The sequence below is a fragment of the Poromitra crassiceps genome (genome assembly GCF_964638095.1).
Source record: "Poromitra crassiceps genome assembly, chromosome: 12".
NCBI classification, from domain to species: Eukaryota; Metazoa; Chordata; class Actinopteri; order Beryciformes; family Melamphaidae; genus Poromitra; species Poromitra crassiceps.
The window spans coordinates 18,939,269-18,966,768 of NC_139632.1; the positions used below are offsets into that span (position 1 = coordinate 18,939,269).

The following is a 27,500-nucleotide window of genomic DNA, read 5'->3' on the forward strand; positions in this document are numbered from 1 at the left end:
GACTCGAGACTCGGACTTGAGATTTGCTGACTCGACTACAACACTGACACAATCTCATTCACACACACACACACACACACACACACATGATTGTATCCCTTTCATTCCACCAGCAGACAGTTGTGTATATCAATCAGAGGTGTTCCATGTTGGTAGCGGCTCTGTGTTTGCACTCTGTCACAGCGTTCACGACCCCTTCTTCTCTTCTGTATTATGAGCTCAGCTTCTCTTCAGCTCAGCAGTATTGAAGCTTCCTGGCATAGAGTGAAGTCACCCTCTTTCTGCACACACCACACACACACACACACACACACTCGTACACAAAGCTGGGCTGAGTTTAAAGGGGTAGAGGTATGGTTGCCGTCGGAGACACAGACCTGATCACATTTCTGTTGTCACAATACTGGATACTTCCCGTCTATTACTTTTAATTTTTTGTTTTGTTTTTCTATTAAAAATAAAAACAAAGACGCTCTTTATGCGCGTGGCATCTTTGTGTAATCGTGCATGGACGTGTGTGTGTGTGTGTGTGTGTGTGTGTGTGTGTGTGTGGGGGTGGGGGGGGGGGGGTCTAATAGCTGAGTAATGGTGAGTGCAGTCACGCTAGCCAGTGGACTGAGGAGTGTGAAGTCAGTGTATTTTCTTGTGGTCATGCTGCCTGAGGCCATGGAGCCAGACAGATACACTCAGACCACATTACGCCACCTGGTGGTTCAGCAGAATGCCTCCCTTGTTATCAAATTGGGAATTTCACCCCTAATTGTTGAGCACATAGTTTTGTCCTGGTGTAACTGGTTCTCGGTGAGAGATTTGCTCTATCAGTCATGATACATTGTTGTTTATTTGAATTCCTGAATAGCATTGTCCCCATTCACTGTCCGTGTGTTAAACCACAAACTATATTTTACTTGCAGTATCCTTCTGTGAGGATTTAGGCCTTATTACTTTTTCTTTTTCATTATTTCACAACTGTATTAAACTAGATCTGGAAGATTAGTGTCTCCCAGATATACCAACAAATCCAAACGAAGCAAAATCCATCATTTTTAAAAACCAAAGGAAGTTGTACAAGACTGCTTGCAGCTTCAGGATTATAGGTCTTTGTGTGGGTTTATGTGGACAATGAATCCTTTCTTTTTACAGCCCTATAACAGTTTGCAGTACAAGGACAGAGAAACCATGATAAGAGACGTTATAAAAATGATATTAGACATGGAGACAAAACTCATCTTATAATATTGGGGGTTGCTAGCTGTATAGAAATAATGGGTATTTTTTGTTTTTATAAGAAGCGAATCGGCTGTTCTAACGGGGAATAACGGGCCAACATTTCTTTCTCATAAATGGATTTGTGAGTGCTGAATCAATGTTCCCCGGAAAGTCTTGAAGGCCAAGCCTAATGGGCACCATGTGGGGATGCCAAAATGCTTGGAGTTAGTGTCAATGGTTAAGCTGATTTCCATGTTATGAAAGGAACATTCAGCTTCTTTAAAAGCTGTACCACTCTCTCTGTCTGTCTGTCTGTCTGTGTCTCTCACTCTCACACACGCAAACCTTTACCTCGCACGCACTCACTCACAAGGTTCACATAAGGTTACAATCAGCAGCCACTGTGCACATCAGCAGAGTGAACGGGTCCCTGTGGGCCAGTACTTACAGCCAGACTCTCCCACACAGAGAAGTGTGTGTTGGAGAGAGAGAGCGACAGAGATGGAGGTGGGCGAAGTGGAACGACACAAACGAACACTGCGAGTTAGAGAGAGAGAGAGCGAGTGGGAGGGAGGGAGAGACGGATGCTGCCCGTTAACCTCAGACAGGAATATGGGCAAGACAATGTTCTTTCCAGCATGACGCAAGAACCAATAAAAAGCCCACTCCTCCCTGCTGTGCGCGTGATAATGTGTTAGTGTGAGTGAGTAGAAAGAGAAGCCAGTGTGAGAGTCCTCATTAGGGTACAGCGTGTTCTTGGCTCCTCATGGACTGGGCCTCCACAAGTCTTCAGCCCCCCCAGATAGCAGATGCCGATGGGAACCGATAACAAACCTCAAGGCGTCGCTTTGGGACAAACATGGTGATTCCAGCTGCATGTGTCTGTTTGTGTGTGAGAGAGAGAGAGACTACCTCACGCTATGCAATTCTGTAAGAGGAAGTATTTGTGTGGGAATGTGCAGAGGGAGAGGAAACTACACACACGTCATTTTTAGAAATTGAAAGTGTGTGCAGCACGTGTATGAGTCACCTGAGAGGTGATGGGATGGATGCCTGCCTAGATGCCCAGCAGGGCTTTGCTCAGCGTCTTTAACTCCATCCAGCAGCTCCTGGCAGCTTCATCCCCAGTAATCTGACTACTTCTAGTAGCTCTAAACACATTCATTTAGCAATGTGTCTGCACCAGCCTCTCCTCCATGCCTCTCTCTCTCTCTCTCCACCTCTGCACAGAGATGTTTACGTGTATCTTCTATCGATACTCCTACTTTACTCCTGTGTCTCTTGAGTCAGCCCAGGAGCAACCAGCTGCTACCCCCCCGCCCCCCTCCTGTCTCTCCACATCCTCCTGTCTCCAGACTCATCCATATGTAAATCCCCTCCTTGCAGATCCATATAGTGGATTACCTTGGCAGGGATGCCACTCACATGAAAGAGGCCAAGGCTTTAGGAAGGCAGTATTATTAGATGCATTTACATTCATGCCACACACCCACAAGAAGTGACCTACTTCAAGCCCTATTATGCTAATTGTGCGGTGTAAACGCATCATATTTTCTCCGTCAACACGACAATCGAGATGCATCTACTTAGCGGCAGAGGCACATTTTGATTGTTTAGATAATCCCCGTGGCTATATTTAGAATGGCATATGTGGCTCAACTTGAAGCGGAGGGAAAGGATAGTCGATCCTCTGCATGGCTGAAGTAGGCAGGAAGGACCGGGTGAGATGGATCGAGCCTGACTGCTTAATGGTTCTGCACTCATACAGTGAACTGCAGTCTGTAAAGTGAGCAAGCAAGCAGACGTAGCCTGGAGCAAGGCTGGGGACTGGGCCTCAGTAGATTACAGCAGTGTGGCTGTGTTATGTAGTAGAGAGAGGAGTTTGTTAGTGACAGACATAACAGACAGCTACATGTGTCTGGGACACTTTCAACACTAGACTCTGGTTGATTGATTGATTGATTGATTGATTGATTTCATTTGACAGTTTAATTTTTTTTAACACCAGCTCTGCCAAGGCATTGATTGCATATATAAAACCAAAGGATAATAAATTATTTATTTTTCATTGTTATTATTAGCATTAGTATTATTATTATTATTATTATTATTATTATTATTATTATTATTGTGATTGTTATTTATTATTATTGTTGTGTTGTTCTTTTTCTTGTTATTATAAAGCCCAGAGGCTCTGACCCCAGAGTGGCTCTCTCACACCATCGGCATCTAAGAACCCCCAGGAGGGAAGTGTGTGTGTGCGTGTGTGTGTGTGAGACAGTCTGACAACTCTGTCTCTCTCTTTCTCACTCTCTATAGAGGATAAAACAAGAGCACCATCTGCTGGTTCGTGCTGTCCCGTGACACTGACACACATGCACACACAACACACCCTCACATGCACACGCATACACACGCTTGTGTGTGTGTGTGTGGGTGTGTGTATGCGTGCGCGTGTGCGCACACACACGCAGAAAGACCTCTGGTGCTGCATCATTCGCCTGTGCAGCATCTAGCACTATTCGAGCTCTACATCACTTTGATAGATAGACAGGGAGGTAGGAGATCCTAAACCACACACACACACACGTGTAAATCAGCTCATTGTAATTGCAGGCACAGTGCAGCCCTTTCCTCTGACTCACTCACTGAGCGGCAGAGACTGAGCATCACCACTGACTGTGCTGCTGACTACAACTCCAGTTGAATGTGCCATAGCTCTGTCTAATGTGGTCGGCTAGTAGCCTACTGTTGTTTATGACGCTAATATGTATTACTTTATGATAGAGATGCTATGAGCTCATCTGCAACCAGTTCTTTTTAAAAAGAACTTGTTGCAGAAGATCCTCTATCGTACGCAACTTTGCATAACTCACGACGATATGCGATGCATATTTATACTGCATTTTCCTGTATGACCTATTCATCTATTTACTCAACTGTAGGATTTACCCTACTATTAAGGCTACGCTGTCTCGATGACCACAGTTTAAAAAGTCAAACGCTTGGCAGCTCTCGCAACATACATTTATCCCAAACATAGCTGAAAAAATGATATAGTTGTGGTCTAGCTGCCGTCCACAGCTCTTCATCTGAGTGAGTTATAGAAAGACAAATGGCTGCATGTCAAATGTATGACCACAATTACAAAGCACATGTTTCAGTGTGACAGAAGAGGGACAGCACGAGTCATTGGATAATGGAACTATATTGTGCACTGGCCTGGACAGATACGGGGTCAACAGGCCAAGATGAAAGCTAACTTAGAACTGGATGGGCAGTGCAGAGTGAAGAAATGATCCGAATGGCTTCCATTTTCTTCATTTAAGACTGCTACGAATGTGTTTTTTCCTTTCATTTCACATTGAAACCAAAAGTGTTGGGCACCAATTTGGCCGGGGTTTGGTCCTGATGTAAAAAAAAAACAAAGGCAGAATAGTACTTAGGACGTTTCTGGTTTTCTGTCCTAAAGAGCTTGAGCAAGTCAATCACTGAATCTCAAACTTCTCCAGGGACTCTGTACTGCTGGTGATCCTAAACCTTGACCTTTTAGATTTTAATAAATTACGTCTTTTTGTGTTATTGGCCAATAAACTACATTCCACAAAAGCATGCAGGGATTGAAAACAGTTTTCTATGTTGGAAACTAAACTTCAATCTATGTGAAAGTGGACCTCAACCTCCTCAACCAAAGGTGTTATTGAGTTTCTGCCTTCTTTGGGGAGTCTGGGTTTGATTATCTCTCCTCACAGTGGGCCTGCAATGGGGAAAGCAAGGGCCGAGGGTGGGGTTGGAGGGGGGCTCCTTTCCTGTTTTCAACTCTGCTTCACTGTGTTTGAGAAAGCACTAGAGGGAGCTAAGAGATAACTAGGGCAGATTGAAGTCAGTACTCTCCCCTCTCTCTCTCTCTCTGTCTCTCTCTCTCATACACAGGGACTAAGATCATCCAACAACAGAGGGCATGGCAAAGTATACTCATTACCTCAACGAAACGAAGAGAGAAAACATTACCGGGTGGCAGAGATCCTAGCTCAAATAAACAGAGCTGAGCCCAGACAGGGAGAAAAGTAAGCTGGCTTTGGCTGTCTGTGTGTCTGTCTATGCTGCAACTGCACTATATAATAATAAAAAGGTTACTCGAGGGTTACTGTAATCACATGGTTCTAAGATCATAATTAGTGTGTCAAACGTGGAAAGCATCTTTTGAATAGGAGATATGCATTTGGATTGGTTCCTAACTTCCTATACAGCCTCGTGGTTTTCCACTTAACCTCTAAAGCCCCTTTAGGTTCTTGGATGGAGGATCTGTGTTATGGTGCCTTGCTGCTTAGATGCAGTGGTGTGGAGGGTAGACGCAGGTAGACGGCGTCTACCTACTTGTTTTTCAGACGGCTTTGTGTCTACTCACTTCTAAATCTCCTCTGATGCGCATCCATTCAAGTTTTTTCTCTTTTCTGCCTAAAGTCTCTGCCGGGCAGATTGAGATTCCACCAGGAAACGTTGCATTACGACCGTGAGGCGAGGCAGACACCAGAGCTGGTCGCAGCCTGTCTAGTACGCTTGTGTCCACCAGACGCGTCCCCGAAGCGGCTCTCCGCTCTGCTGCTCCACTAAACAAATCAATCTGTGTATTTTCACTTCTCTTTCTGAGTTGCGTCAAGCAGCACAGAGCAGATCGAGCTGGGCAGGAATTCACGAGAATAATAAAATAAAACATTGATTACAGTCTACCCACTTCTCCAGGGACCACTACACCACTACTTAGATGTAGGTGATAAAGTCCTTATTTGTGGGGGCTTTCGGGGGTTATTGAAGAGGCGGATGGCAGTTGGGTAGAATCTGTCCCTGTGACGAGAGGCTCTGGTACTGCCAGACATCAGTATTCTGCCATGGGGGAGAGCCTTGGAAGAATTTATGACCTGGGTGGGAGGAGTCGGCCATGATCTTCCAAGACCGCTTCAGCATCCTGGCAGTGTGTATAGGTCCTGAAGGGATGGCAGGCTGCATCTGACCACCTTTTCAGCACGGCGGATGATGTGGTGCAGTCTGGAGAGATGTCCTTGAGGGCAGCAGCAGTGTCTGTGCCTTGCTATGTTTGTGTTTTGGTTGAGTGTGTGTTTTTTGGTAGCTGGCGGGCTTCGACGTGGGTCTGTGCGAAGCTGAAAGCTGATGTCAGAGTTGGAGACCTGATGGTGTTGCAGCTCTGCAGCATCCAAGAGGCAAGGGTGTGGAAAAATAATGGAGAAAGCCAGAGGAAGAAGAGAATAAAGGAAGAGAGAGAGACAGCAGCAGTCAACAGGCATATAGAGCTGCAGATAGGCACACACTATGCAGTGCTTTCAAACATGCTGTGCCTTACATCAAACATCATGGTCTCTTTCATTTACCATCCAGTATCAGAGTTGATATAGCAGCTGGTGTCATCTGGATTCTTTTGAGTGTTTATTCCTTGCTGTAATGAGATTTTATGAGCCCATATAGATTTTTCATTCATCATTAACTGCATAATCTGAATTTTGTATTTATTTTTTGCTGCAACCAGCAATCTCTGTCGGTCGGTCCACAAAAAGTTCACCACCCTTTAGTTGCCACAGTTTTCGCCCTAGGAGGCTGAAATTTAGAGGTGAGGTGAAGTGTGTGTGTGTGGCTAAAAGGGGGGCAGTGGGCGAGGGGGTTCACACATGTGGTTGCAGCTATTGCAAATTCGTGCTTGTTTATTTTTCCCCATGGATGGTATGTTGTCAGTCGGTCACCACTTTATGGGTCATGTGTCTTAGAGCCCTGCATTCCGAGCCTAGGGCCAGGCTAGGACCCAGGGGCGGTTTTAGACCCTTCCCACCCTGAGATAGTCTCAGCCCACCCTGGAAGATAGAGGGTAAAAAAAATATATATACAGTATATATATATTTTTTACAAAAAGAATAGCTGGCCCTCATCTATTCATCTCTCATTAATGCTTTAAAGCCATAAAATAATAATAATAATAATAATGGTATTGGTGATCAGAAATGCATGCAATATACAACCTTTATTTTGAAAATATGGTTAGGTCTAGAGGAAGTTACTCATCTACACTCCTGGAAAATTGATCACCCAGGAAATAAGGAAGTGTTCCATTTCTCCTTGAGAGCATCAGACTGACAACAGAGACCACCAGCAAGCCAAGGTAGATTAAGTCTCTTTTCTATAGTGAGTAAGGTGTTAAACACCATGATCATTGAGTTGGTTGAAAAACGAAGTCTTCATTTTAAGTTATATTTTGTAAATGAACTTCTTCATTAGTCAACCAGAGTTTACTATGAAGTGAATGGGGCAACATCATGCGCCCTGCATCTAATGTATTGTGATCATCATTGTGGGGCTACTGAGCTGAGGTGTAAACTAGGCTACTAGTGCTAAGCTGTTTGTTAATGGGTCTGTTGATATGCAAATGCGCAATAGCATAATGCTAAGAGGCCAGCCATTTTGGTAATGTGTTAAATTGTAGCCTATGTTTAGAATAGCCACTGATATGCCTGTTGCAGTGTTGCTATGTGTGAAAGTTAGCTTTATTCATGGTTGCCATACAGTTTATAAAGTTAATTCCTCAAGTCACTCTTAGATTATTGTTTTATGTATTTGGTGTGGAGGTGGAGAACAGAGGAACTGTGAGAAGAAGCTGTATCTGCTAAGAAGTACACACACACAGAAGAAGAAAAAGAAGAAGAGTGAATCTGATCAATTGATTAAGCTTTCTTCATAGATCTAGTCTCTTCATTTTGATCTCAAAGTGCACCAGATTGATCAATTTTTACTTTAAAATGTACAAAATCTTCGCCCGGGGGGGCAAGCCCCCGGACCCCCCTAGGGGGTCTGCGAGCCAACATATAGATTGTGTGGGGGCTGAGCCCACCCAAAGGTGTCATCCTAAAACCACCCCTGCTAGGACCAATTTTCACGTCACTAGCCCGGGCCTGCCTGTTTTTTGTTTTGTTTTGTTTTTTAATGTTTGAACTGACACATTGTGATGTTCAAAGTGTTTTAATGTAGCCTAGGCTACTTTTTTGTATAGTGTTGATTTGATAGGCTTAGGCTATTCTAAATTGATCAAGCACATAAGGTTTGGGGGGAGGGGGGGTGGGGCTGGGCTTGGGCCTGAAATTCTGACAAGCCGTAGGGCTCACATTGGGCTCGGGCCCGAACATGTAGGTCCCGTGCCGGGATAGGGCCTAGATTTGAGGACCGTGTAGGGCTCTAACGTGTCTCACAGGGAGTGCAGAATTCTCACAAAATTCAATGTTAGACCCTTGCTTTCCTAGGCTCCCTGGTGTGTTTACCATTCCATCTGTTCTATAGGCTATAGTTATAGCTATATATAGCTACCTAAGCCTATATACAGTAGGCATATAGCTATAGTTATAGTTTGAGAGAGGGAGGAGCGAGAGAGCACGGTGCAAACATGTACTAATCAGAGATCTCTTCTCTACCTCCCCAAATTCAACACAATAGAAAAAGGAGTGTGCCACAACTGCAGCCAAATATGTCTCAGCCTATCACTGTCTCAGACAGGAGACACACTGACAGTCACATATTGATAGAAATTGATTCACTTGTTAACTTGATTTAGGCCTATTTTTACTTTAGCCCATTTACTTATTTTATTGATTTCTATTTGTTGACTATATCTAAGTTTGATTATTGAATTTGTTGACCTTTGGTAAAATGTACTTTTGCATTTCATGCCAATTAATAAAGCACCATTAATTGAATAGAGAGCGAGCGAGAGCGAGCGAGAGAGAGAGAGAGAGAGAGAGAGAGAGTTCCATATAGCTCCAAGGCTCCGCACCAGCAGCAGCAGCGTGAGTGAAGGAGGGGTAAAAGAGGTAGTAAACCCCTCCACCCTCTCCTCTCCCCCTCTCCCACCTTCCTCTCTCCCCTCCCACCGCGGCTCACTCTCTCGCTGAGTCTCCGGAGCTCGGGTCCAGGTCGGTCGGGAGAACGCACGGCGTAATCTGGGAACGATGCCGGCGGTCGGGGCCGCGGGTCTGCTGTGGACGCTGCTGGTCGCTCTGGTGCCCGGCTACGGCGTGTCGGAGCTGCACACTCTGGTACAGGAGCCGGTGAAGCACGAGTCTGCCCTGCTGAAGCCAAAGGTTATGATCGCCATTCTGGCTCGCAACGCGGCGCACAGCCTGCCACACTACCTGGGCTGCATCGAGAGGCTGGAGTACCCGAAGGAGCGCATAGCCATCTGGTGAGTGAGAGTGAGAGGTGCAGCCATGGGATGTAGGCAGCACTAGCGGAGGGGAAACCCACCTAGGTTATCCACCTTCTAATTTGTGGGAAAGAGTTTACCCAACTTTTAGACAGGCATATTTATGGCAAATACACCAGTCTTATAGTATCAAACTGACAAGAGTTTTTAAGGCAAAATGTAGAATCTAATGCTTTTGTTCAAGTTGGTGGTTAGTTTACCCTCCTTTTTACCATACATCACTGTGTGCAATTTAACTTCTCAACTTTTCTATTGTATCCATAATCCATAGCATTCCCATGATATCATATGCATTTCCTATCAATTTGGGCTTTACAATAGCCTACACAGCTCATTGGCTGTTTTTGTCATTTTTGTAATCACCTGTTAAATGTGTTAATTGATCCAATCACCTGTTAAATGTGATACAATCACCTGTTAAATGTGTTAATTGATATACAATAACCTGTTATTGCCCTACCAATATGGCCCTGTGATAAGGAGAATACTATGAGAATAGGCATTGACTTGCACATAGCTAAATGGTCCATAACGGTGCAGTGGAGCATGTGGTAAAGAAAAGCAGCGTGCGCCCGCGTTAATTACACGATAATAACCTTGTGTCAGTGTCGGGGAGACCTCAGACCTGTTGCTGTGTTTTACGAGCTGCTTTACCTCGCGTGTCTGCCAGGCTCCAAATTGCAGAGTGCAGCTAAAGATGAAAGAGCTACTGAACACGTTAATGACGGCTCTCTCTTCTCCTGATTCAGCACAAACCTGAGGAAACTGCCCTTTTAAAACAGCAGGGCGGCCAGGTAAAGGGCTGCCGTGGCGGGGGGGGCGGGGCTATAGGCTATGTTATGGTCCTATATGGTCTGTTTGGTCTTATGTGAGCAGATTAAGATAATGTGCTGTAATCAAAGAGGGAGCCTGCAGGTGAAGGGATGAAAGGAGACATTGAGTTGGTCTGACAGCGGAACAGCAGGGGGTGTGTGCAGGCTGTGGGAAGTCATGCGTGACCTGTGTGTGCGTGTGTGTGTGTGTGTGTGTGTGTGTGTGTGTGTGTGTGTGTGTGTGTGTGTGTGTGTGTGTGGTGCTTGTGAGGGCAGATAATGGGTAAGACAGCAAATCAAAAGGAAGCAGAGAATGTACCTACATGGCAGTGATCTTGAGTCGGTGCTCCCAGCCGAAGGCCTTTCAGCTGCCAGCCGGCTGCCACACAAAGAACTGAACTTTGTTCCACCATGAGAGGGACATTGCTTTAGAGAAACTATCCCTCCATGATGGGCAGAAGGATAGAACGATGATGGATGGATGGATCCATCCATGATGGATGGGTGAATTGGTTCACGTTATTTCAAGAGAAGTTACGTTTCTGTCTTCTCTTTGTTTAATCTGCCAAGGACCTGTCTGTCAGGGACCTGTCATGGTCCAGGCGCTAAATGAAGATCGCTGCATCTGTAACAGGAGCTCTTCAGCTCCCACACACACGCAGACACACACACACACACACACACACACGCACGCACGCATGCACGCACACACACACACACACACACACACACACACACACACACACACACACTCAGCGTCCTGTTGTGTCTTTGGTGGTGTTCTTTTGTTTTGTGTCCCTCCCTTCCTTTGCTCAGTTTGCAGAGGAACAGTCTGTTTCTAATTCAAAGACCCTTGCCCAAACACACACACACTCAAGATATAGTGACTACTTGACACTGCCACACACACACACACCATAGGAACTGTGCAGAGAGGGTCCTGCCTTCTCGCAGAGCAAAGTGCGAATTGACTGAGCTAGCCCGCTAGCATGCTGGCAGGGGCCCATGCGTTTGGTGTGGCATCTCTCCTCCCAGCACAGCAGCCAGTGGCGAGCTGTGCAGACAGGAAGGCCTGAGTGAAAGGTCACAGCGTATGTTTGAGGTCTAAGGCTTCTACTGTAAGCTCTGCTTTTGTTTAGAGATCACTCTGATCTGTCACAGACGTTCTAACTCACTCACCCTCTGTTTGTTAGTCTCACTGACAGAGACATTTATCACGAGACAATAAGGCCACACACCAGTGTTGTAGTCGAGTCGAGTCGGACTCAGACCTGGACTCATTTTCAGGACTCATGACTCGACTTGGACTTGAGCACTGATGACTCGGACTTTGACTAGGACTCGAGCATTCTTGCATTGGGACTCGGGAGTTGGAGACGAGGATTCGGACTTGTTAGTTAGTAAAGACTGTTTCTGTTTTTTTTGTAATAGGCCATAATAATTTGGCATAAGATATTGATAGCTATAATAATACCATTATACCTTTATTCAATTTCGTGCAAGGGCAGGGACATGTGTTCCACCTACATGTGGATTCACACATGTTCAGTGACTTGAACTCGACAACATGCCTCATGTGTGAAAGGGTACACTTCACGTATCATCCGGGGCAGGCTCAGTGGGGAGCAACCCTCACCTGATCCGGAGTTCATGTGTGAAAGTAGCTTCTAACTCTTCTTCTTTTGTGACTTGGACTTGAACACTGGGGACTCGAGAGTCGACTCAGGCTCAAGATATAGTGACTACTTGACACTGCCACACACACACACACACACACACACACACACACACACACACACACACACACACGCACACACACACACGTACACACACACACAAGGCGCTGCGGCCAAGTCGTCGGCCTCTAAAATCCTGTGGCCAGGACTATTTTAATCACACAATTAGTTTTTATTTTATTTCACCAGCTATATATTTCCACCACTGTGTACTCTGTGGCCTTTTTCACTACACACTCATCAACTGTCATAAAGTATACAGATATTTCTAAATCTGCTCCCAATGGGAAGTTATTACACAATGCATTTGACATCTAATAAGGTCATTAGCAAACACAATATGACATGAGCTGAGGGAGGCTTCAAATGCTTCAAACTGCCAATAATCAAATGAAAATAAGAACAAGTAGCCATGCAGCGAGTGTGTATTTTCCTCTCTCACACATAACAGACAGAAAGGATATATCTCCATCTCTTGATACTGCTTTATAGCAGGGATACATAATGTTTACTATGTAGCGAGTATGTGAAGTGCTGCTTTGCTGACAGTACATATCAAAGGGTGTCACTGGAAACGGATACGATTTAAACAAAATATGGCTTTAAAATTATGACTTTTCTAAACAGAAGGCGCTTTATTGGCTTTTTGTGGTTTCACTGCTTTTAGCTGCCACTTTTTCCCCCTTAAATAATAATGACATGTTCTCCGCTGAACTCATGTAGCTCGGTGTCCCACTCTGTTTCTCCACATGTAGCTTCTGCTCATGGTCAATCTAACCACATAATAATTCCCACATTGTAATCCGACTCATTGGAAGCATGAATTCAAGTTATTCGCATTGTTGCAGTGGAATGTTTAGAAAATACTAATTGATCTTAATGAGAATAGGACAAGTATAGTTTAGAAAGTAAACTGTGTCTAAATTGCGGCAGATTGATTTAAGGCAGGGGAAGGAGAGAAACAGAAACTCATGATACATATAGCGTCTGGCTCTGTATTTCCAGCTGCATGTATGTGGACACAATGTTCCACACAATAGTTCCTCCCCTGAGCAGCACAGAGATCCACCCCCCTCGCGCGCGCATTCATTTCTCTGCTTCTCACTCAGAGAGAAGCAATCCAATGTGGAGAGCGAGAGAGAGAGGGAGGGAGAGAGAAGAGCAGAGAACAGAAGTGCATGTAGCCTATAGATCAGTGGTTCTCAAACTTCTTCACATCAAGAACTCCTAAACGGACACAAATTGAACCACAGCTGCAGGCCCCCATTTGATACAGTTTTGTCTCAGGTTCCTCCATCTGATATGATTTTAGCTTTTGTGACGGCAGGGCCCGATGCACCCATTGGGCTTAAGAAGACCTTCAGACCATTCAGTCTCTCTCCCTCCTCACAATCCACCTTTTGTTCTATTCTTGTAATGCTGTGGTATTGGACCCATGAGCAGAGACGACAAAGTCAATAATCAGTTTTAAATCTTTTACTGATTTTCAAGAATTCACAAAGAAAACAAGGAACTGAGAAACTACTTAAACAGGGTCGGATGACCGACAATAAACTTAAGTCAGAAGCAAGCAAGTTCAGTCCAGAGGCTTGGAGCCCGGTTTCCCAGAAGGTAGGGTTTAGTCCAGAACGGTTCACAGGAGCACTCGGACAGGAACAGGCGGTGACACAGCAGCAGTGAAACAACGATCAGCAACGGGGTCTGAAAGCAGAGAGGGTTATATAGGCGGCCAACCAGGTGCAGACAATCACAGAATTAGTAAGAGCTGATGTCACTGTTTTCTAATAGGCCGCTTTCTCCCGCTGCGCCGCTCAACGCGGGAAGACTGTCCAGCACCATGGACAGCAACGGCTTGGCCTCCGCGCGCCCTGGCCGTTTCAGCACTTCGTCTCGTTCCTCTGCTGCAGCCTGGCGCGCCGTCACTGACACTCGTTCCCGGGGTTGTGTCAGTACCCCCCTCCCTAGGGACGCCACCTGGCGACCCCACGGCTTGACCAGCACGTTTGAAGTCTTGAATGAGCGTCTTGTCCACAATGTGCCGTGCTGGCACCCAGCATCGCTCCTCCGGCCCGTAACCCTCCCAGTCGACCAAGTATTGCATACTCCGACGCACACGGCGGGAATCCAGAATCCTCCTTACTGTATAGACAGGACCCCCATCGACCCAGCGAGGTGGAGGGGGAAGCGGAACAGGGGGGGACAAAGGGCTGGACATCACAGGTTTTAGTAGAGACACATGAAATACCGGATGAATTTTCATGGAAACAGGAAGTACTAACCGGTAAGAAACTTGTCCAACTTGTGCCTCCACCTCGAATGGGCCTATGAAGCGCGGAGCCAACTTCCTGTTCTCCACCCGCAGAGGAAGGTCTTTTGAGGAAAGCCAGACCTTATCCCCTGGCCGGAAAGGGATCGATGGCCTTCGTCGCCGGTTCGCCTGTGTGGAATGTCTAGCCCTGGCCCGTAACAGCGCCGCTCTGGCCGTTCTCCAGGTTTGAGCGCAGCGCCGCATGAATTCGGCTGCTGCCGGGACCCCCACCTCTCGTTCTTGTTCCGGGAACAGTGGTGGTTGGTAGCCCAGCTGACACTGGAACGGGCTCATCCCCGTGGAGGAGGACTGCAAAGTGTTGTGCGCATACTCTGCCCACAGGAGTTGCGAGCTCCACTCTGAGGGGTTGGAGGCCACCAGGCAGCGTAATGTCGTCTCCAATTCTTGGTTCACCCTCTCCGTCTGCCCATTAGACTGGGGATGAAAGCCCGAAGAGAGACTCGCCGTAGCCCCCAGGAGAGAACAGAACGCTTTCCAAAAGCGGGAGACGAACTGGGGGCCCCGGTCAGAAACTAGGTCCTGTGGGAGACCATGCACTCGAAACACATGATTAAGAATCAACATAGCAGTCTCTCGTGCTGAAGGAAGTTTGGCTAATGCAATGAATCGCGCCGCCTTGGAAAAGCGGTCTACAATCACTAAAATTGCTGTCTTCCCTCCCGACCGGGGTAGGCCAGTAATAAAGTCAAGTGATATGTGGGACCATGGTCGTCGTGGGATGGGCAATGGGCATAACAGACCTGCAGGACGTTGACGCGGGCTTTTCTGCTGGGCACATGTGATGCATGCTGCCACAAAGGAGGATACATCTCCCCGGACCGTTGGCCACCAGAACTTCCGGGTGATAAACTCCAGGGTACGCCTTTCCCCTGGATGGCCCACCAGGCGAGATGAATGCCCCCATTCCAACACCCGGGTTCGCATCCCGAGAGGCACGTAGAGGCGACTGGGCGGACAGCCGACGGGCTCAGGGTCAGTCTGTTGCGCCGCTCTCACCTCTGTCTCAATTCCCCACAGGACAGGGGCGACGATTCGAGCTGGAGCCAGGATGGGCTCGGGCTCGACACATTGATCTATGGAATCAAACTGGCGGGAGAGAGCATCGGCCTTTGTGTTTTTGCTACCCGGCCGGTATGACAGAATGAAATCAAAACGATTGAAGAAAAGGGCCCACCTGGCTTGGCGAGAGTTCAGTCTCTTGGCGCTGCGAATGTAGGCTAGATTCTTGTGATCAGTCCAGACGACAAACGGATGCTCAGCGCCCTCCAACCAGTGCCTCCACTGCTCCAGTGCCTCCTTCACCGCCAACAGCTCCCGATTGCCCACGTCATAATTTCTCTCTGCAGAATCCAGCCTCCTCGAAAAAAACGCACAGGGATGAAGCTTGTTATCTGCAGGAGAACGTTGAGAGAGAATAGCACCCAACCCCACCTCTGACGCATCCACCTCCACCACAAAAGGTAAGGCTGGATTTGGGTGAATGAGAACAGGACCTGTGGTAAACAGTTGCTTCAGTTTGGCAAACGCTTCCTCTGCTTGGGGATTCCAGCTGAACCGAGAGGGAAGCTTCTTGGTGAGAGCATTCATGGGAGCTGCAATAGAGCTGAAACCTCTGATAAATCTTCGATAAAAGTTAGCAAAACCCATGAAACGTTGAACTTGTTTTATAGAGATAGGCTGCGGCCACTGGGCTTAAGAAGACCTTCAGACCATTCAGTCTCTCTCCCTCCTCACAATCCACCTTTTGTTCTATTCTTTTGTTTAATGTAGTTTGTGTTGACTAGTTATTTTCCTTTAGTTTTAGTTACTAACTTAATGTTTTAACTTTTATTTTGGTGTATGCACCAGGCTCCTGCAAGACAGGGTGGGAGGGTCGTCACACTTGTGATGTTTTTTTTTAGAAAGTGTATGAAACCCATGACCAAAATAGTCATACATTCTGTCATTGTGTTACTTATGGTTGGAATTCTTGTGAAAATAAATTGATGATGAAATAAACTAGGGGTGTGGATAGTGAGGAGAGGGAGAGACGTGGGTGTGGATAGTGAGGAGAGGGAGAGACGTGGGTGTGGATAGTGAGGAGAGGGAGAGACGTGGGTGTGGATAGTGAGGAGAGGGAGAGATGTGGGTGTGGATAGTGAGGAGAGGGAGAGATGTGGGTGTGGATAGTGAGGAGAGGGAGAGATGTGGGTGTGGATAGTGAGGAGAGGGAGAGGTGTGGGTGTGGATAGTGAGGAGAGGGAGAGATGTGGGTGTGGATAGTGAGGAGAGGGAGAGGTGTGGGTGTGGATAGCGAGGAGAGGGAGAGGTGTGGGTGTGGATAGTGAGGAGAGGGAGAGACGTGGGTGTGGATAGTGAGGAGAGGGAGAGATGTGGGTGTGGATAGTGAGGAGAGGGAGAGATGTGGGTGTGGATAGTGAGGAGAGGGAGAGATGTGGGTGTGGATAGTGAGGAGAGGGAGAGGTGTGGGTGTGGATAGCGAGGAGAGGGAGAGGTGTGGGTGTGGATAGTGAGGAGAGGGAGAGACGTGGGTGTGGATAGTGAGGAGAGGGAGAGATGTGGGTGTGAATAGTGAGGAGAGGGAGAGGTGTGGGTGTAGATAGTGAGGAGAGGGAGAGGTGTGGGTGTGGATAGTGAGGAGAGGGAGAGGTGTGGGTGTGGATAGTGAGGAGAGGGAGAGACGTGGGTGTGGATAGTGAGGAGAGGGAGAGATGTGGGTGTGGATAGTGAGGAGAGGGAGAGATGTGGGTGTGGATAGTGAGGAGAGGGAGAGGTGTGGGTGTGGATAGCGAGGAGAGGGAGAGGTGTGGGTGTGGATAGTGAGGAGAGGGAGAGACGTGGGTGTGGATAGTGAGGAGAGGGAGAGATGTGGGTGTGAATAGTGAGGAGAGGGAGAGGTGTGGGTGTAGATAGTGAGGAGAGGGAGAGGTGTGGGTGTGGATAGTGAGGAGAGGGAGAGGTGTGGGTGTGGATAGTGAGGAGAGGGAGAGACGTGGGTGTGGATAGTGAGGAGAGGGAGAGATTGCGCTTCCCTTTGTTCTGTGCAGCAGCTGCAGGGCCCTTGCTCACCTTTCCCCACCTGCTTGCCCTCCCACTGGACCAGGCGACATGTTGTTCTTTGGTGCTTTGTGTGTGGGTGTGTGTGTGTGTGTGTGTGTGTGTGTGTGTGTGTGTGTGTGTGTGTGTGTGCGCACAGGTTTGTAATGTATGTGTATGTATATATGACTATAATATAATTAAGCAATATATCACGAGAGCAAGTGTGTTGTGGTGAATATATCCCGCTGATAAGATGTTATCCCACGAGGCCGCAGGCCGAGTGGGATAACAGCTTATCAGCGGGATATATTCCACAACACACGCTGCTCGAGTGCTATATTGCTTTTATAAAACGGTTTCCAAGTATAATAATATAATAATAATAATAGTCCGACTGGCATTTTATTCTGATAGAGTCAGTTGAAACACTACTGTAAGGCGGGACCTCTAGCAAGAAGATAGACGTGCGGGTGATTTGATTGGATCGTTCTGGAGACTGAAGTCGACATTGGCCAATCCTGGCGCTTGCTGAGAGCTTTTGCAAAGCCTGACACCAGAGCCATATGCTGACACCAAGTAACGTTACGTCTTATTTAGAAATGCGGGGTTAAGAGTGAGGGCGCGCGAGAGAGGGGTTAAGACATTAGCCCGCGTCTATTCTTGTACAAAACATCATTTTCTGCGAAGTATTAGTAAAGTTATAAGCGAAGATCGATTCACAAGGATCTGAAAGCTGTCTCCGCCATTTTGTTTTTGAGGTACTTTTAGTAAGAGAGTTGCGCCATCATGCGTCCATAATGACTCATTGTAAGGACTAGTGACCCTCCATACAGCAGATCAGGAGAAAGCTGTTTGGCTCGAGCGCAGCGCTGCCTTTTAGTAAGAGAGTTGCCATGGCAACCAATAACCCATGGCCATGGGTTATTGAACTCGGTTACTGGAATTATACAATGGCTGTGAACCAATCAGATTGCTTGATTTGAGAGAGCCGTTTTATAATTGTATTTATAAAACGGCTCTCTCAAATCAAGCAATCTGATTGGTTCACAGCCATGGTATAAATACCGTATACCACTCTCATAACCCATGGCCATGGGTTATGAGACGCAACTCTCTTACTAAAAGGCTTTGGTTACCTCAAATGACAATGTAGAAAAAAAAATGGCGGAGACAGCTGTCAGATCCTTGTGAATCGATCTTCGCTTATAACTTTACTAATACTTCGCAGAAAATTATGTTTTGTACAAGAATAGACGCGGGCTAATTTTGCAAAACAAAGGCTGTTAACCCCGCATTTCTAAATAAGACGTAACGTTAGTTGGTGTCGGGCTTTGCAGAAAGCTCTCAGCTTCTCAGCAAGCGCCAGGATTGGCCAATGTCAACTTCAGTCTCCAGAACGATCCAATCAAATCACCCGCACGTCTATCTTCTTGCTAGAGGTCCCGCCTTACAGTAGTGTTTCAACTGACTCTATCAGAATGCCATGCCAGTCGGACTTATAGTATTATTATTATTATTATATTATCATACTTGGAAACCGTTTTATAAAAGCAATATAGCACTATATTGCTTAAGTATATATGAGACACAGGGAGACAGAGAAAATGGATGAGTGTCACATGATAACAATAGCCAGAATGCATGTTGCTGTCTAGTGATGTAAACTATGTACTTGAATGGAGCTCTTTGTTGTTAAATATCGCATCCCTTTCAGTTCATTCATTTTATATTTACCATCAAGCAATATATATATATATATATATATATATATATATATATATATATATATATATATATATATATCCATACCATCAAGCTAAGCTCCCATTGGCTGTTGTCAGGATTACTGTCCGATTTCAGCGTTGGTGAGCCTTGAACTTCTCCACACTACACAAGCCCCCGCCAGGTGCTGAAAAATGTGACGAAATCGTACACGTTTGAAAAAGTCTTGTTGGCCTCTGACTGACCTGCAGTCACTGACCGTCAGGCTTGAGTACCCTCCCCCCAAGCCCTGAGTCACCACAACAGTTGGGACGGTCCCGTCGGGCTTAGGATCTGCATTATAATCGTTTAGTGTGACCTCGTCTTTAGCCGTTTTCAGTAGCCTGAGAGGCAAATGGGCAGAGGACTGAGAGAGGAGTGGGAGAGAGATGAGAGAGACTCTCACACACTGCTGTTAAAGAATGCAGGGATGGAGGGGGGTGGGCAGGGCAGAGAGAAGGTGGTCCACACTCTTGGGAAATTACCCAGGGGGCATTGAGCAGGTTTGCAAAACATTCCGAAAGTGCCTCGCCTGCGCCCACCCTCTTCTCTCCCCTGCCTCTCCTTCCACAGGGCAGCAATGCAAGACAATGCATGTACACCATTTAGGATACTGGACAATGGCAGTTTAAGGAAAGCTGGATCCAAGCCAAGTAACGGCCATTCTTCACTGTGACGGAGCTCTAATAGGTCCCAGTAGATTCTGAGTCAGGGAGCACATTTGAATCTGTGAGGGAAAAGTTTGCGCTCCCTCACAGAAGCAGCAGGAGGTGAGGCTCCTATTCAGCCGAGAGGAATGTGTGACAGATATCATCACAGGCTGGAGGTGATACTGCAATGAGAGAATTACAGCTCTCATTGCAACGAAGCAGAGCGCGCTGTCACACGAGCCACCTTCACTACACTGAGACCAAGAGTCCAGTAGAAGGTCACCTCTTTCTCCTTCCACCCTGGCTTTTTTTGTTCGAAGGCTGAAAGCTTAGGTTCATCTTTGAAGCAGAATTCAGTGAAAAGCTTAGAAGGAAATTGTGAATGAAATCTATGTTCACGCTCATATCTGAGGCACAAGGCAGTCAAAACTCTCTCGAAGTTCAGGTCAGGCTGCCAGGAGTTTGCGCTCCGAGCTGCATGCTGCCTGCTGGCTATGTTCATAATGGTAAAGTGCTTTCCCAGGTGTTGGGCCGGGGGTCGTGATGATTTGCGCTCATGTCAGAGCGAGGCTGAACCATGAAGAGAATGTCAGAGCTCTGACATCATCGGCGTAGCCTGGAGAACTGTCTGTTTTATAATATCATCTTGTTTATTTAGACTCATCTATCATCCAACCAAGCACTTATTCCATATTTAGGCCTGCTATCATCTCTACACTCCAACACAATACATGTATGGTTGATTTTGCTTGTTTTTTTTTAAACACTTTATCTCAGTGCCTTTGATCAACATGATGACATCTGGTGATACTGTGATGAGTGAAATGTAGCGCCTATAAAGCCAACCTAAATTGACCGGAAAACTCTGAAACAACCATGACTATCATTTCCCATTTTCTAGATGAGAGATGGATCATATAAAACCTAGTGAAGGCCTCAGGTGTGAGAAGACTCTATCAACATGAAAGAATGTTCCATCCATGCCAGCTGCATTCACAGGATGAGAGGAGCGCCATAAGTTCCTGTCAGAAGTTGGATAAGGTTTTACGTAATTGTACCCTGCATCTTTATCATTCATGTCACGAGGAGCTTGACATGAGATTATTAGGTATATCCTCCAGCTTAATTGAAACATTTGATTGATGTTTGCCCCATGTGACATGACATAACATGACTTAAACTGTAGACCATCTTGAACGTTTTATGACAAGTGCGCCAAGTTCTGCAGCAGTATGAAAAATCATTCTGACTGTATGATCTCTGATGACCTTAGCGCTCGAACACACCATACGCCAAACCTACGCTGAAGCAACGCTGAAGCAACGCAGCGCGGAGGCAGCTGCATTTCAGCGTCCTTGTTAACAGACGAGACTGATCACACCAGCCGCAGCGCGTGCTGCAGCGATAGCTACAACTTTTCGTCCATTTTTCAAGGAGAGGCCGGGCATGAAGTCAACGCAAGTTGTGAGCGGGGTCAGGGCAACCCCGAGCAAAACAGAGTGATGAATGGCAAGGCTCCTGCTGGAAGCTTCCGTGAAGCGCTGCTTCTGAGATGCTTGTGGTGTGAACCAAGTGTTAGCGTTCGTTCACACCATACGCCAAAGCCACGCTCAAGCTACGTTGAAGCCCCGCAGTTTCATTTTGGCGTCCTTGTTAACAGGTGAGGCCGTTCACACCACCCGGCACACACCACCCGGCGCACACCACGCTACGCTGAAGCGATCGTTCAGGATTCTGTTCTATTTTCCAAGCGTGAAGCGTGAAGCTGCCAGGCATGAAGTCGATGCAAGTTGTGGGCGGGGGCAAGGCGCGCCGAGCGAGCTGCTGAGGAAAAGAGAGTGCTTCTGGTGTGACCGGTTTAGCGTGAGCTCAGGTGTGAACAAAGGCTTAGGGTTATGGTTTGACCATAGGTTATCTCTATTCCATCAGACAGACTAGAATAGAATAAAAATGGCTGAAAAGGTTATCCATCTTGCTGTGTTGGAGAGGATAAGCCCTGAGGAACCTCCATATGCAGGTGTGTTACCCCAGGCCCAATTCCACCATGCGATCACATTAAATTACCTTGGATTTCAGTGCAGGTTACGTTTCCTGATTTTGGCACGCCACACACTGCACACACAGAGTTTGGCCATTTTAGAAAAACGCTTTATCCAACTGGAAGGAATAATACATTGTGATGATGGGATAGGTTTTTGTGTGTAATTTGGTGCCGACACTGTGGGCTTTTGTGAATGATTAGTACCATGTGCTTTTACTGTATGTCAATATATATTAGATCACAGTGTTGGCATTGTGTACACATACATGAGTGTGTTTCATTATCTTTAATGATCTGGCCTAGTAACAGACCCTGGGAGCCTCAAGTGTGTGTGTGTGTGTGTGTGTGTGTGTGTGTGTGTGTGTGTGTGTGTGTGTGTGTGTGTGTGTGTGTGTGTGTGTGTGTGTGTGTGTGTGTGTGTGTGTGTGTGTGTGTGTGTGTGTGTGTGTGTGCATGCATACATTTGTGCGTGCTCGCCTGTGTGTGTGTGTGTGTGTGTGTGTGTGTGTGTCTTCTCACATATGCCTGTGTGTTTCTGCCTGTGTGTGTCTGTGTGTGTGTGTTTGTGTGTGTCTGTGTCTGTTTTCGTAATGGGTATGTGTGTCTGAATGCATGTACACACACAGTGGGAGTGTGTTTTTGTTCTGTGCCGCTGCGCGGAGGAGTCCCTGCATCTCCCCGTTTTCCATTCACATCCCAATTACGGTATCCCATAAACCGAAAGCGAGCCAGAACTTCCATGTGTTGAGTAAAAGGCCACAATCATCTTCGACCTCACAATCAGTATCACCTGAGGAGCGGCTTTCCACAGACGCATCCAATCCCTGTGAAACCTTGAAAGTCCTGAAACATTTGCTCTGGAACATGGCATAAACTCCAGACATGCACAGTGACATTCGCCAGATAAGCAGCTCATATTGGTGCCCTTGGTGCACTGGGAGGTGCTCACATCTTTTTGGACTGAACGAAGCTGGTTGACTGTTGGGATGTAACTTCATCTGCAGCTGATGTCTGCTCCACATAAGGGCATGGAGCCAGTTGGGACAGTACCCACATCTTCAGCCTTATGGAACATTGAGATGGTTGGATGAGATGCAGCTGACTATAGGCACATACCTGCCAACAGCCCCATCTTCTGCATCCTGCTGCTGCCAGAAGGTATAGAAGGTATGCTGCCTATGTATGCATGGGAAAGTTAAAGTTTCTTCTTGCGACCCCAACATGTCTATTCAATCAAGTCCAATAAACAAAGATGATTGATTTTCAAATCCCTCAGCATCCGAGGTCTCTCTCTGTGTCCCCCAGGGTGGAGGCTATTGTTCCTGAACTTGGCTCTGGCTTGGATGCCGCATGTGATCCAGCATACTGTACTTTAGGACCACACAGGCCAACCGCTTTGTCAGAGCTTGGCAGCGCAACAGTGAGCTGGCTTATGCCGAAAAAATACACTCACTGGCATCTCCTTATGAGCACGCTCATCTGGAAAGGGGGAAAGTTTGGATGAATGAGATTGAGTGAGGTAGAGGCAGACTTACGTTAGATGTTTAAAGAAAAACAGAGAGACAGAGAGAAGTCTGGCTGTTTTTTCAGTCAGGTAGAGTGGTTTTGTGGACAGTGGAGTTTCCAGCAGAAAGACTGTTGCTCGTATTCGCACAGAGGAAATACAATTTTAGCACCATCCATCCATCTGTCCACCTGTCTGTGTGTCATCATGTTCATGGCTTAACCACTGAGACAGACTTAGGCACCTCTGTCCATGCTCTCTCTCTCTCTCTCTCTCTCTCTCATCATCATCATCCTCCCATCCCTACCTCAGTCCTTCCATCTGGGTCTTCTGACAGTGTCAGATTAATTCTAGGCCTGCATGACTGAACTTGTGTTGGATGTTTACTTGGACTAAAAACAGTTGCTTGTGGCTATAAGAGGGACAAAGTATTATACATTTTAACATTGTTTAAATAATTTCTCTGCATCAATGATTGTGTTTCATGCTTCCTACACATGGGAATGCAGTATAAAGTGGGGCTTGAGGCTGTATTTGGACAACACACTGGATGGATGGATGGAGGGATGGATGATATTGTAGGAATGCTGTATGTATGGCATGGTTGACAATGCATTAAATGAAGATGTTTTGACTGTGAGAGTAAAAATGATTTATTTTAGGTAGGAATGTGCAGATACGTACGTCAGAGGGCATTTGTGAATTGAAGTTTTTTTTTTTTTTTACTATCAAGATGTATTAACTAAATCCTTAATTGATGCTATTTGGGTCTGGGTACTATGGTTGCTAAGGTGAATATTGAATCTTACACACCAGTGTGAGTCCACTGGCCTTGGCTAACCAGCTTTTGTTGACCGTGAGACTCATGAGGAATTTCAGTCAGGAGGTCCCGTCACCCGCCCAGCCCCCCCCTCCTCCCTCCGTACTCCCCCCATCCCTCTACCCATCTCCCCCCTCTTCCTCCTACCCCCCCTCTGCCCTGCAAGGCCATCAAGAGGCCTGAGCCACGTCAGCCTCCGCAGAAGAGACTATGCTGCAGAGTCAACACACCGGCACACACACACACACACACACGCACACACACACACACACACACACACGCACACACACACACACACACACGCACACACACACGCACACACGCACGCTCGTAAACACGCGTGTGCTCTAGCATAGTCATTATGCCGTAAAGGCTCCTATGCTCCGTTCTGAAAGAGGCTCCTTGCTTCTTAATGACATGCAGCCCCCGGTCATTATTGGCAGTGATATTAGATAGTTTATTGAATCAACAGTCAGCTGACACTTTCAGACCTGTGTTTATCTAAAGGGCCAGTGCCAAAGACAAGCCTGTGTGTTTAGGGCCAGATGTCAGCCTTCAGTTGATCTCCTTCACACACACAGACACACGCACGCACACACACACACACACACACACAGTCACACACGCACGCACGAACGCACGCACGCGCACACACACACACACACACACACACACACACACACACACACACACACACACACTCCTTGTTATCCCACACGCTCTTCTGAATGGAGAGCCATGCCAGGTGGGAGGGAGATGCAGGGAGAGGCGTGTGGATGCAATCTGCCCCAGACAGGAGAGGTGAGAGAGATGCAGATGGTCCTGTCATTGCATCACCCCCTCTACTGACCTGGGGAGAGTTGTAGACTAGCACATCCTACCTCCGATACGTGTGCAGTTGGCAGCCGTTTCTTTTCACCTGACAGCGAGGAGTTTCGCTGGCAGGACGTAGCTCGTGGGAGGGTCACGCTATTCCACCCAGTTCCCCTCCCTCCGAACAGGCGCCCCGACCGACCAGAGGAGGCCCTAGTGCAGCGAACCAGGGGCCGGATGCACAAAAACACCTTGAGAAGATTTTCCTTCAAGTCCGAGTTAAGGTTTCTATAAACAAAATTGGTTGTGCAAACCCCCCTTAAGTCTTCTCTTTAAGGTTAAACATTTGATGGAAAACTTAAGGACAAGACTTAAGGGTGTTTTGTGCAACCGATTTTATTGTATGGAAACCTTAACTCGGACTCTAAGGAAAATCTTACCTCGAGGTGTTTTGTGCAACTGGCCCCAGGGCTCATACCCCACCGGCTTCCCACCCGCACAGCCAATTGTGTCTGTATCAATGTCTGACCAAGCCGGAAGTACCGCTACCGGGAATTCAAACCAGGTCTCCGCGGTGGTACTGTAGGCGAGTGTTTTTACCTCTACACTACCCACCAGACGCCCATACTAGTTTTGTCTTGCAATATACAATCTGATCTTCTCTATAATGATGCTAATAAAACTGCCTACAGTGGCTGCTGCAACACTGATTCAGGGCAGGTGTGGGATGAAGGGAGAGAGAGGCAGTGGTGGGCTGTATACAGTGTAGGTGACGGCTGCACGGGGAGCCATGTGTTGTCCAGATGCTGACCATAAAGAAAGAGAAGGCAGAGGGAGCCTATATAAGCCCCGCCCTCCAGGCAGCAGGATAAAGAGGCAGTAACTTACTGTAAACTTCAAAAGAGCAATGAGAGGACACTGTGAAGCATGAGAGAGAGGGAGAGAGGGGGAGGGCGAGGGGGAGGGGGGATGTAACATAGAACAATAGGTTTGGGGGATCTCAAGCCCACATTATTGCGGTTGCTTAACTCCCTGCTATGTATGGCGCCGCCATATAGGCCTACAAATTGTGTTGCGTTTCCACACGCATGTTGACGTTCCATGGAATTTGATGTCTGCAGGCCCTTTTGAATATCTTCTTGTAGCTTCCTTTGGCCAGATGGAGACAATATTTCGATTCGGTTGGCTCCCGTGCACTGAGATATATCACACAGCTGAGGCATTTCAAGCAGCTCTTTGGCCATGACACTGAGCTTAGAGGTCAGCTGCATGGTGCCAGTGGCTGATCCTGCAAGGAAGTAGAGGAAATTGAAGAGAGAGATGCTTCCTGAGGAAGGATGAGCGTGCCTGAAATGAAATGAGACGGGAGGGATGAACATCTGATGGAAATGAGGGAAAACCAGGTAGTTACTTCGGAAAGGCATGAATTTACTCCATTTTCCCGTCTGTGCTTTGCCTGAACAGGCATGTGTAGGAGACCTATAAACACTCTCTCTCCTCCCCCCCCCCTCTTCTCTCTCTCTCTCTCTCTCTCTCTCTCTCTCTCTCTCTCTCTCACACACACACACACACACACACACACACACACACACACACTGCATGCATATGCAGCCTTGATCTACTGTATATAGCTACATCACTCAGCTGCACGTTTCCAGAAATCATGAGTTGGACTGAGATGTAACCCCCGTAATGGAAAATCACACAATGTACTCAAAGTGCTGCTTTAGGACTCGACGGGGCGGGGTGGGGTGGGTGGAGCCCGGGGGGCGGGCTGGTGGGCTGGGCTTGTGGAAAACAAGAACCAGTTTAATTCAAAAGACGTCTTGATATGATATCAGAGGAATTGGATTTTGTTTTTTTATGACCCTGCAGAGGATGAGGTACACGTCTATGTTTAGCTCACAAACCCGGTTACTCCCAGTTCCAGGTTTGTTTTACATATCTATTGGAAGAATTGTTGGTAACACTTCCTAATAACTTTAATCTATAAGCCATTTACTAGCATAGTTAATGGTGAATTAAACATTAATTACTTGTCATATTATAGATGTTAGAATCTGATTAGTCCAACATATACTCATATTAGTTTCAACATTTATATCTGAATTGTAAGCAAGGAATACAAATATCTGATGTCATTTGTAAAACACAGTGACATCACAGTTGGGCAATCATAGAACCCAGGACCTTCTAGCTGTGAGGCGACAGCGTTACCATTCCGCCACCAGGCCCCCGAGCTGCTTAGGAATTTACAAGCAGCTCCAGACCGTACTCTCAAGAACGGTACCCTGGATGGTGCTGGTGCAGATCATGGACAAGATGGTTGAATGTGAGATTTCTGTTTCTGAGCTGCTGTAATCCTGTACTCGTACAATCATTTCCATAAGTGGGCCCATAGTGCATCATCTCCAGTCTCAACGCCATAAATCGAGCGCGTGCAGATTTCTAGTCTATAAGAAGTGGTTCATGTTTAATTCATCATTAACTACTTGCTTGTAAATAGCTTAGAGATGAAGTTATTATAAAGTC

At 46.8% G+C, this 27,500-nt stretch overlaps 2 protein-coding genes across 2 annotated transcripts in view; both read left to right on the forward strand.

The window, feature by feature from the left end:
* The window catches only part of LOC310786063 (uncharacterized protein C1orf21 homolog), a gene marked incomplete at its 3' end in the record, with an annotated part of 51,504 nt that extends 48,831 nt beyond the window's left edge, over positions 1 to 2,673 (forward strand). The window contains exon 6 of the mRNA XM_083647246.1: positions 2,596 to 2,673. Coding sequence (XP_083503372.1) covers positions 2,596 to 2,673 — 78 coding nt within the window. The remainder of the gene's footprint in view (positions 1 to 2,595) is intronic.
* Positions 2,674 to 9,194: 6,521 nt separating this feature from the next.
* The window catches only part of colgalt2b (collagen beta(1-O)galactosyltransferase 2b), a 35,532-nt gene continuing 17,226 nt past the window's right edge, over positions 9,195 to 27,500 (forward strand). Inside the window, exon 1 of the mRNA XM_083648021.1 lies at positions 9,195 to 9,442. Coding sequence (XP_083504147.1) covers positions 9,210 to 9,442 — 233 coding nt within the window. The 5' untranslated portion in view covers positions 9,195 to 9,209. The remainder of the gene's footprint in view (positions 9,443 to 27,500) is intronic.